The sequence below is a fragment of the Amphimedon queenslandica genome, unplaced genomic scaffold, assembly GCF_000090795.2.
Source record: "Amphimedon queenslandica unplaced genomic scaffold, v1.1 AMPQUscaffold_13512, whole genome shotgun sequence".
NCBI classification, from domain to species: domain Eukaryota; kingdom Metazoa; phylum Porifera; class Demospongiae; order Haplosclerida; family Niphatidae; genus Amphimedon; species Amphimedon queenslandica.
The window spans coordinates 547,536-558,259 of record NW_003546252.1 but is presented as its reverse complement, the minus strand read 5'-3'; the positions used below and the strand labels follow the sequence as shown (position 1 = coordinate 558,259).

The window sequence follows — 10,724 nt, the reverse complement described above, 5'->3', positions numbered from 1 at the left end:
ATTCCTTCTGATCTAGTTGGGGATCATGAAACATCATATAAAGAGGAAATGCAAAGGCAAATATCAACAGCAAGGCAAGAATGACAACCTTCATAAAGTTTTTGAATATTTCAATAAACATTACTACATATATTCCAAATTTTGGTAGCTTCCTTATGGAGAATATAAGTGCAATCCAACCAAGGAATACTGCTATTACTCCAATCTGCCACTGCCATGAATGAGTACAATAGCAGTGGTTTCCACCTACAGATGCAAACATTATTGTAAAGATGAATAGTGGCACTTCAATGAAGTTGACAAAACCCATCAAATACTGTAGTCTCAACAATATCACTTGAAATACTTCACGTAATATCATGAGTACAGAAATAATGATCAGCAATACACTAGCAACAGATAGGTATCTTTGGTCTACAGAACCTTCCTCTAATACATGATAGATACATCACATGATTATTATTTACTTACCTGAGCAGTTAGTGTCATTTCCAAATGCTTCCATACCTATTACAATACCTACAAGATAGGTCATCATGATTTTTAATAGCTTACATATGCTTGAATTTGGTGATTTGAGAACAAGAGCAAATGATGTCAATAGAATGACAAAAAGAAAGTAAATCATCAAATTAGTGTAATAGAATATTTTTCCATATTTATTCCACTTTAGATTAAGAAGTGTCCTAGCAAGTGGATGCTTCAGTAAGTCTGCACTGTGTGAATTAGCCTATCAGTAATAATTAATAATAGTTATGATAATAGTAATAACTTACAAGAATATTAAGACAATGATTCTGACTAGAGTAATCAAATTGTGGAGGCCATTTTGTACTCTCATGATTCACATCACTAGAATAATGTTAAATTGCAAAAAGTAAACAAAATATTAACTTACAGATTAAAATCTTCCAAAAACTCAAAGTTAAAAGTAATTTTGTAATCAGGATGATCAGGTGATGCTTCTGTCCTACAGCAGCGATCGAAAATAATTTTTGCTACATCTAAAGGAGAATGTAACAAATTAAGTATTGATATGCTAAACCTGGCATCTTATTGATAATCCTTCTCATTGGTGTTGTGAATTCTGGTTCAGTCTTATTGTAACGCAATTGTCTTACAAGTCTACTTCTTAATTTTTCATCTCTTCTATTTGTAACAGTGTTACACAATGCCTTCTTCCACTTTATGCTATTTACTATAGCCATTGCAACATCTCTAAATCAGAAAAAATTACACTAAACATGAATTATGTCCTAATTATTATCCTCACGTTTGTCCCTTCTCTACGGCAATATCAAGAGGATTAAGACCATTTTCATCACATTTGGTAATATCAGCATCATATTCCAATAGTAGTTCAACTACCTTTGCATGACCACTTTTACAGGCAGTAACAAGCAGTGTGGTATACATGACTTCTTTCTGGGAGTGAGTTATAAGGAAAGAAAGTTGAATTGTGGTTACTGTACCCAATTAATTATATCAAGATGAAGATTACTGGAAAAAGGTTTTGATTAAGCCACAGATAGTTTTTTATTACTGGGGTAGGCCTGATGTGGGCAGGCAGGTTTGTTTATTTCATAGAATTATCACATGTATAGACTTTGCATAATGCAAAACAACATAATGAATGGCAGCATGCAGAGGTGGTAATGGAAAGCTACAAATCTTATTGAAATGGCCTTATTATTGGAAAGGAGATAGTCTCAATTTTTCTTGGGGGAAAGAGCTCAGGCTGGAGAGGTTAAATTTCTCTCCATCTCCATATGAAACCCTATGAAATGTTAATTACTTTATCTTACATTATAACTATCATGAGTGAGTTCGATATAAGCTCCATGCTTCAGTAGTAATTCAACTACTTGTGCATGCCCTTTTTCACAGGCTAATTGAAGTGCCGGACGCTACATGATAATAAATTATAATTAATAATTAAGTATTTGATTATAGTTCTTACACCCAAAGTATCAGTTTGTTTGATGTCAGCTCCGTGATCCAGTAGTAGCTCAACTACCTGAGCATATCCATTTTCACTGGCAGTGTGAAGTGCTGTATACTACATGATAATAAATAATAACTAACAATATTCTTAGTATGGCATAATAATAATAAAAATAATAAAAATAACAACAAATAATAATAATAATAATAATAATAATAATAATAATAATAATAATAATAATAATAATAATAATAATAATAATCCCTCCTATTTGGTGTTAAATGCACATGTATGTACATTAAATTGGTTAGGTTTTTTGTAATTTTACTTTTTCACCCAGAATCTCCATTATTTTTTGTCGACATGGTTGTAGTATTTTGTAGTATAATGAAAACGTTAGGTTACATAAAGACACAAAATTAAAAAAGAACAACTTAATAATAGCAACATAATTGAATTATATATAAATGCCTTACATCTAAGTTAGTAAGCTTGTTAAAATTAGCTCCATGCCTCAATAGTAGTTCAACTAGTTGGACATGTCCCAACTCACAGGCAAAATGAAGTGGAGTACGCTACATAACAATGATAATTAACACAATTACCATGTATATTTCTTACTTCAAAGGTACTTTCAGTAATATCAGTATCAGCTCCATGCTCTAGTAGTTTTCTAGCTGCTTGTGCATGCCCTTCTTTACAGGCAATATAAAGTGCAGTACGCTATGTAATAATAAACTCATTAACAGTTACTACATGTACTGGTATATCTCTTACTTTATAATTATCAATGTGATTAATATCACTTTCATTTAGAAAGGGAAGCAAAATTTTTAAAATTTTGAGAGAACCAATTTTAGCAGCAACATGCAGTGGAGTAGAACCGACAAAAAATTTTGAATTAATTCTGTAGCAAATGTTTCTACCATTGCTCCGATCAACACATTTCATAAAGTAATGTATATTAACTTCATCTGCATGTAGAGAATCTAGTAATTGCTGCATACTTTGACATCTTTCTTCAGATTTATCATCACGCTTAAGTTCAATATCTCCACTTTTATTAGTGAGACGCTGGTAAAGAGGATCACTTTTACTACAGATAACTGGACTAGCTCCATGCTTCATTAAGATTTTAACGACTTCTGCATGCTCTTGCTCACAAGCAATATGAAGGGGTGTATAGCCATTACAATTAATGGCATTTAACAATTTCCTTTTTTCTTTATCAGAACGTGAAGATAAGAATTTGTCAACAACTGTATCATTACCATTTAAGCAGTCGTTATGAAGTTGTGAGTCCAAATAATTTATTCCTATAATATAGAATGGTACATTTATGACAATCAGACACTGTGCCTAATTATTCATTAATACAATAATACTCCTGATTAACTTACCATTGCCATTATTGTCTTGAGCAGAAAAATTAGAAACATCATTTGGAGGCTACATGAGAGAACAAACAAAGAAAAAAGAGAAGAAGAAAATACATAAAACAGAATGGTGTATGGGTATTTTTTGCAAGACTTTAATTGCATATCTGCTCAAAATTGAGAAATGATACAAGAGATATTGTCCTACTGTTGCTACAAAGATAACTATTAGCGAAAAAAGGAAGAAAACCAATGGTGAAACTCCCATTTAGAACACTCAAAAGGATCACCCTATCTACTGTTATCTTGTTACAGATCTTGCCTATCTTGTGTACTTGTTTACACAAGTACATAATAACTATAATTAGCGGCTGGTAGATATTGATCAATTAATATCCACCCTAAGGTACTGTACATGAAGGCATAAGATAAGGCTAAAGCCTACTACTATGCTGACTCACACAAAATGGTTTCAATGAATTAAAAATGGTTAATGACTTAAATAAGTGGTTTATTATTACCACACCATGTAAACTACTTTGCTGAATTTAATAGGTGAGGTGTTAATAATGGCATCACTCACTTCCAACGCAGCCATCACTCATCAGCTTAGTTTCTTCCTCTATTAGAATTCTGCGGCAAGCTAGGGGCTTTACTCTCACTATAGGCTCTAAGCTCAGTGACAAGACTAGACAGTGACTGAGTGAGTCTCTTCAGTGCAATTGTCAATTTGTCACAAAATAATTGATCAAGTTCCTGGTAGTGATGGGCGATAAATCGAATCGATTTGAATCATTATCGAAAATTTTATGCAATTTTCATCGATCTATTGACCACGCCCATTTATTAAGGTTAAATAACTAATTTTAATAAGTAATTACACTGTTGAACTGCAAGAAAGAGGCAACTGACCAGTTGCTAGCTCAGCCTACCCCAATAAGAAGAGAAACAAGGCTCAAGAGCATGGAAATGATCTTCTCTCATGTCCAGTACAGTGCCAAAATCATTAGCCACACCCCTAAATGAAGGTGTGGTTATCGTATCGTTAATAATCGATATTTCCTCAAAAAGTCCATTATCGATCGTTATCGAAAATTAAGAAAATTGGCCATATCGCCCATCACTAGTTCCTGGATGGACAAATGAAAAATAATTAATGGGTGTGGTAAACTGGTAATTTTGATAATAAAAACAATCATGAAATTATAAATAGAAAATAAAATAAAAGAAGCATTATGCATGTAGTAAAATTTTAGCCAATTTTTGCCTCTTCTAATTTCTTCTGAATGTCATTTTGAAGACTAAATCTGATTTGACGAATGATTTCACTGTTACTACTAACTTCATGCTGATCAGCATGAGCAGGCATGTTGATTTGATCAGTAATAATACAAACACAATCACAAGACTGAGTACTTTGAGTAGCAGTATCAACAGGATCATCGAGTTGATTAGAAGCATTAATCGATATATTTTCAGTGGAAATAGAAGAGTTTTCAAGTGTCTGTGTGCCGACAGATAATTTTGGGGATGAGTTTTGTCTTCTCAGCATTTCAGTAGCGAAATCAGTTCTAACTTTCATCAGTTGCTCTGTCAGTCTTTCTCTGTAATGGCTGGTAGACTCATCCCCTTGTAGTATGACTTCAGCAACCCAGTCTCCTTTATCACTGTGTGCTATTAAATAAAAAGATTATTCATAAGTTATTAAGTTATAACCGGGCATCACACAATGTTGGTAATTTTAATCACAAACTGCTGTTTGATAAAATAAAATTCAAAAACACAAAGCACTACCATAAATTGGATAATTCTCAACGGTTACAAAATACAGAATAAAAATTTAGGCATTGGAAATTTTCATATGCCGCTTATTTATCCCAATATTATTACATTGAGGATATTAGTAATTCTAAATTTAGCATGCCTCACTGCTATGCAAAAATTACCATCATGCAAAATAAACCAGATTTATGATATATTTTATATCATAATAAATTATACATAACAGTTAAATTCATAAGCATTACTCAAAACTTAATTTTAGTTTGGGCCCACAAGCTAACATTTGTACAAAATTTTAATCTTGTGGCGATAAACAATCAGAAAAAAATTGAGAAAATTAAGCAAAAATATTCTTACTTATTGCAATGGTCAAAGCTGAAGCTGGTCCACAAATGAAATCCTTTATCAGCCCACCAGTAATGACAAGCCACATACAATTTGGTCCAATATAAAATGAAGAAATAGCATGAAATGATCTCAATGCAATGTTTTCATCAGGTAATGAAACCTATGACAGTAATGATAATATAAAATGAGTATTGACTGTAAAGTAGCAGGTAGGGGATGAAACTTAATAATTTGTGATTGGATTTTAATATGGCCAGTAAATTTGTAATCATGTGCTACTGATATGGCACTAGGGTGTAAAGTAATGGCACTACTTCATGTACAAATACGTGTACCCTGAGCATGTATTATTATGGATTTTACCATGTATAATAATAATACAGGGACTTTGTCCCGATTTTTGAACAACTTTCACATTTGTTAAAACTTGATTTTGATCGGGATCAGCTCTAACTTTCTACACAACACAAGTACACATATATGTATCAGGAAAAATTAGAAGAATGGAGAATTCTCTCCTTGTCATTTTAGGAAAAAATTGGCTAAATACCCTGTACCACAGTACAGGGACTTTCGCCAAATTTTGAACAACTTTTAAAATTCATAAAAATCCAATTTTGATTGGAATCAACTCAAACTTTCTACACAACATAAGTACATGCATATGTATCAGGAAAAAAATTTCAAGTGAAAAATTCTCTCCTTCTGAATTCTGGTGAAATTTGGCCCAAGACTACTCGCACAATGTATATACTGTATAGTGGGTTTTTTCGAGGATAATAAATTTCGCAAATAACCCATATCCGGAAGTTTGCGGAATTAATTTTTGCGAATTTTCACTAATCTGCCATCTTGTACTGTATTAAATTGATTTTCAAGGAATTTAATTTTGCAAATCATGAAAAAATCTGCGAAATTTGTGAAATTTGTTATCCTCGAAAAAAACCCGCTATACGGTACATGTACATGTACAGAGACTTTTGAGCAATTTAAAAAATTTTTGATCAGAATTACAATGTACAATGTAGCTCAAAATTTCTATGCAACACAAGAACATGCTTATGCAACAATAGAATGAGGACTTTGATTTACAACCCTGCGCAACACAGAATGGTTTAAACAAATGGGTTTCATTTCCGTGAATAGCCTTTCAAATAAGGGTCTGAAATAAAATGCTCACTTACTAATGCTGCAACAGTTATTGTAACTTAAAGCAAAGTTACTGCTTTTTCCAATTAATTCTAGTTTTCTACATACCATAGAAGATGATTTATTGGCAAAGAATTAATATTGGTAATTGGTGGATCTATGAAGAAATTGCCTGCCATTATTGCCAATATAAAATCCGCCATTATTGCCAATATAAAATCCACCAATTAACTTCCACAGGCAAATTCATCAAAATTTACTCTCACAAATAAATCATCTTGTATGGTATTTTATAACTTGTATACATTTGTAAATGCATTATTTACACAAGAATTTTGAATTAATATCTCACTTTTTTCCAAATCCAGTCTCTGGTACTCAATATCCAACAGTCATTGATGTGATCATTGTCTTCATCTTCTCCACCCATCACTAGTACATATGATTGGTCTCCTGTGCTAAAGCAACAACTGGAATGACTTCTGCGACCAACTGGCCAGTCAACAAGAGTAAGAGGATCGGATAACTTGACCCATTCCTAAATCAACATATAACCATAATACCATCACTTAACATTGTATTAGCAAAAATAACATATATATCTACGTGTCATTGTGCATTAATTACTAAACGTATAATATATCTATCTGTATAATCATTTTACTCGTACATATGTCTAATGCACTAACAATGCACTCAGGGTTTCCTATAGGATTTTGGCATAGTACTAAGCACCTTGCCAGTACACTATTACACAGATAGAAAATTTTTTATACATGTCCATACATGTTTATACATGTCCAAAATCCATGTATACATTTCTTGTATCGCACAAAAAATTGAGCTAATTCTGATCAAAAATAAATTTTTCAAGTTTTCAAAGTTGCTCAAAAATCTTGTCAAAGTCCCTGTGGTGTTGGGCCAAATTTCATCAAAATTAAAAAGTAGAGAATTTTCTTTTCATATTTTTGTGATACATATATGCATGTACATATAAATGCGTAGAAAGTTTGAGCAAATTCCAAACAAAGTTGTGAATTTTTAATGAATTTTTAAAGTTACTCAAAAAATGGGCCAAAGTCCTCGTACTATTAGTAACACAGTAGCATTACTAAGTAGGATTACCCCACTTCAAAATGGCTGCGAAAACTTTTGCAGCCTTGTAGTACAGGGTCTTTGGCCAATTTTTGTCAAAAATGACCAGGTGAAAGTTCTCAATTAATTTTTTTCTAATACATATACATGGACTTATATTGCATAGGAAGTTCGAGTGGGTTCTGATTAAAATTGAATTTTTACAAATTTTTGAATAAGTTGCTCAAAAAGACATGTACTGGTACTATTGTGGTGCTTGTCAGCTCATAAAGCATGCTGTTTTGTTTAGCTCATTTTTTGGGAACACTAAATTCATTACATATACACTGTACATGTACATCTTAGTCATAATATTACTTGTTTCTTACCACAATTGTATCATTGATTGTACTGATGTAAATGTCACTGGTAACTTCATTGTTAATCCTTCCACCAAACACTACTGCCTTGTTGTATGATATCTTTGTCATTGTTAGTGTATTCAGAGGAGGTGGTTTCTGACCAGTACTATCAGGATTTACCCATCTACCTAGAAAGTGGAAATAATAAAAAAGATTTATGCTACATCATTTAACAATTTGAATGAAGTACTATACTACATTAACTTGGCAATGCATCATTACTATCAAAATTACTCATGGAGCTGTTATGTTTGTACATTTGTTACTACATGTATCTTAATAAACAAGCGCAGTGACAGTTATTATTTTTGTTACCATAAAAGGAATTGATTGAAATAACTAAAGAGTTTAATGTGACAAATACCTGATTTAATGATGAAGATGTGTTGCTCATTATTCCTAAAAAGACCATTGGTAGAGTCAACAGCATAATCAGTGTGAGGTTTAGGATTAGAGGGACAAATACCATACCCACCAAACACAAACAAGGCATCTTCACCATTATATATTATATGAATAATCCCACATGCTGCTTTTCGGGTTGGAATCCCTTCATCCTCTTTGACTGCTGTTGGAAAGACCTCAGACCAATGAAGAGTGAGAGTATCAAGTAGACTCACATTGTTATGGTAACAATTATCATGGCCACAATCACCTCCAAAAAAGTATATCTGTTCATCAATTGGTGTACAGGCATAACCAGACACACCCAGTGGCGGGCTTCCTTTTGTTGGCTTTTGACTCCATTGGCCAGAGTGTAAATTAAATATATCTATAATTGAAGTGATCCTTCTCTTTTCTGTGCTGTCGTGTATGCTAGGTATCTGCTCCTGGTAGCCTCCCCACAGGAACAGACTATCCTTAATTACAACAGTTGAATGCCCAGCTCTACCATTGGGATAATACTGTGATGGTGACCTGTGAGGGGAATCAAGAAGGATTAGATTAACAAGTTGCATTCAATACCTTATCAATGAAAGCAACCCTGACTTTGCTTTATATACCAGACCTAAATCTAAATAAAAATGTCTCATTTCATTCACTTAAACCAGGACCTTTACCTTTCCTGATGCCCGCCATCAAATGAAGTAGGTGGAGTGAGTACAAATTTACCCCGCCCACCAAATTAGAATAGAATGTGTGCACTGCATCATCTGGATGCAAATGATGGACATGCATTTTTGCAAGTAGATATTCAATTCTTCATTAATTTTATATATTCTTAAAATCCCTAATTAAATTTTTATTTCAGTTTCACATCTACAATGGTAGTACCATTATTATTAATAATATGAACGAAAAAAAAAAACTGAATAGAGACGAATAAAGTATTCAGTACTTATTTAGCTAGCATAAAATTCAAACGCTTATTAAATTTGGCAAATTTAAAGTTAGATTTCACAATTCATACTCTTTCTAAAAATCTCCCTGTTCTTCTTCAATTTTTGCTCTATCTTTTGCTCCAATGCTTTCTCTTATTCCAGTAGTTTCACTGCTCAGTTCTCTTGCTCTTTCATTCCTCATACTTTCAACAATTGCTAACAAATGATCCACTGAACTACGTAACTCCTTCACTTCCTGAGATACTGAACTGCGTAACTCCTTCACTTCCTGAGATACTGAACTGTGTAGCTTCTTCACTTCCTGAGATACTGAAGTGCGTAAGTCCTTCATTTCTCCTGATAATGGTTTGATCTGAGTATTAACATCAGCTATAGTTGCCTGTGTTAATAAATGTATATAAATTAAAAGTAAAAAAGAAATGAATTTACTCACTGGAGGAGGCTCAGTTCCTTCAGTCTTTGATTCAAAAATATAACCAATCAGCTGCTTCAAGACTCCTGACTTGTTTGGGTACATTGTTTGTTCTTGTTTAATGACAATATATTTTGCTACAATTTTTTTTAGAAATTCTTCCATTGGTAATATGAATTCAACCTATTGATATTGTAACATAAAAATAATTATGCTATATTATAAAGTTCATACCCTTAGAATTAGTCTGTACGTGTCAGCTGATGTTCGTATTTTTTGAGTGTCACCAACAGCTAGACTAGTCTATTTGAAATGGATTTGATGGTTAGCAGAGTTGAAAGAGTGCAAACATACCAATAGGTTTAGGAATAGAATTGGCATTAAAACCACAAACACAATTAGCAATGAAAATGCAACAACCGGATACTGTATGTCAGATGAATCCTGCTGATTATTCTGTTGCAATAATGAATCCATTTCATACTCCCCCATTGTCATTATTATTGTTTTAACAATTGTCCTCCATGGAGTAATAAATGGAGTATGCTATAGAATGAAAGAGAGACAGAATCATTAGAGTGCCAGAAACATTATATTGCAAAGCTACTCTCTATTCCTTCTGATCTAAGTTGGGGATCATGAAACATCATATAAAGAGGAAATGCAAAGGCAAATATCAACAGCAAGGCAAGAATGACAACCTTCATAAAGTTTTTGAATATTTCAATAAACATTACTACATATATTCCAAATTTTGGTAGCTTCCTTATGGAGAATATAAGAGCAATCCAACCAAGGAATACTGCTATTACTCCAATCTGCCACTGCCATGAATGAGTACAATAGCAGTGGTTCCACCTACAGATGCAAACA

General features: G+C 32.9%; 3 protein-coding genes across 3 annotated transcripts in view; all 3 read right to left on the bottom strand.

Moving 5' to 3' along the window:
• Positions 1 to 10,724, bottom strand: part of LOC105316393 (transient receptor potential cation channel subfamily A member 1 homolog) — a 15,775-nt gene that overhangs the window by 1,056 nt on the left and 3,995 nt on the right. The window contains exons 13-14 of the mRNA XM_020004252.1: positions 472 to 507; positions 2 to 429 (exon numbers count right to left, since the gene is read on the bottom strand). Of these exons, the coding sequence (XP_019859811.1) occupies positions 2 to 429; positions 472 to 507 (464 nt within the window). The remainder of the gene's footprint in view (position 1; positions 430 to 471; positions 508 to 10,724) is intronic.
• On the bottom strand, positions 1,280 to 4,089 carry LOC105316395 (ankyrin repeat domain-containing protein 50-like). Its single transcript, XM_020004623.1, has 8 exons — positions 3,905 to 4,089; positions 3,346 to 3,394; positions 2,723 to 3,261; positions 2,567 to 2,668; positions 2,422 to 2,520; positions 1,961 to 2,059; positions 1,806 to 1,907; positions 1,280 to 1,421 (listed from the first exon to the last, which is right to left on the bottom strand). Exons 1-8 carry the CDS (start codon positions 3,917 to 3,919, stop codon positions 1,365 to 1,367), a joined length of 1,062 nt encoding a protein of 353 aa, XP_019860182.1. The 5' UTR covers positions 3,920 to 4,089; the 3' UTR covers positions 1,280 to 1,364.
• LOC105316394 (F-box/kelch-repeat protein At1g51550-like) lies at positions 4,562 to 9,293 on the bottom strand. Its single transcript, XM_020004617.1, has 7 exons — positions 9,158 to 9,293; positions 9,063 to 9,111; positions 8,461 to 9,014; positions 8,064 to 8,224; positions 6,953 to 7,138; positions 5,461 to 5,611; positions 4,562 to 4,995 (listed from the first exon to the last, which is right to left on the bottom strand). Exons 1-7 carry the CDS (start codon positions 9,273 to 9,275, stop codon positions 4,574 to 4,576), a joined length of 1,641 nt encoding a protein of 546 aa, XP_019860176.1. The 5' UTR covers positions 9,276 to 9,293; the 3' UTR covers positions 4,562 to 4,573.

What these genes read in the sequence shown, in the direction of transcription:
- LOC105316395 (XM_020004623.1), bottom strand. An exon ending in AACAAACTGATACTTTGGGT is followed by an intron (nt 1,908 to 1,960) that starts GTAAGAACTATA and finishes ATTATCATGTAG; the next exon opens with CGTCCGGCACTTCAATTAGC. An exon ending in TCACTCATGATAGTTATAAT is followed by an intron (nt 1,422 to 1,805) that starts GTAAGATAAAGT and finishes ACTCCCAGAAAG; the next exon opens with AAGTCATGTATACCACACTG.
- LOC105316394 (XM_020004617.1), bottom strand. Translation starts at nt 9,275, where the DNA reads ATGCATGTCCATCATTTGCATCCAGATGATGCAGTGCACACATTCTAT. An exon ending in GGGTTGCTTTCATTGATAAG is followed by an intron (nt 9,015 to 9,062) that starts GTATTGAATGCA and finishes TTCCCCTCACAG; the next exon opens with GTCACCATCACAGTATTATC. An exon ending in CATCTTCATCATTAAATCAG is followed by an intron (nt 8,225 to 8,460) that starts GTATTTGTCACA and finishes TCCACTTTCTAG; the next exon opens with GTAGATGGGTAAATCCTGAT.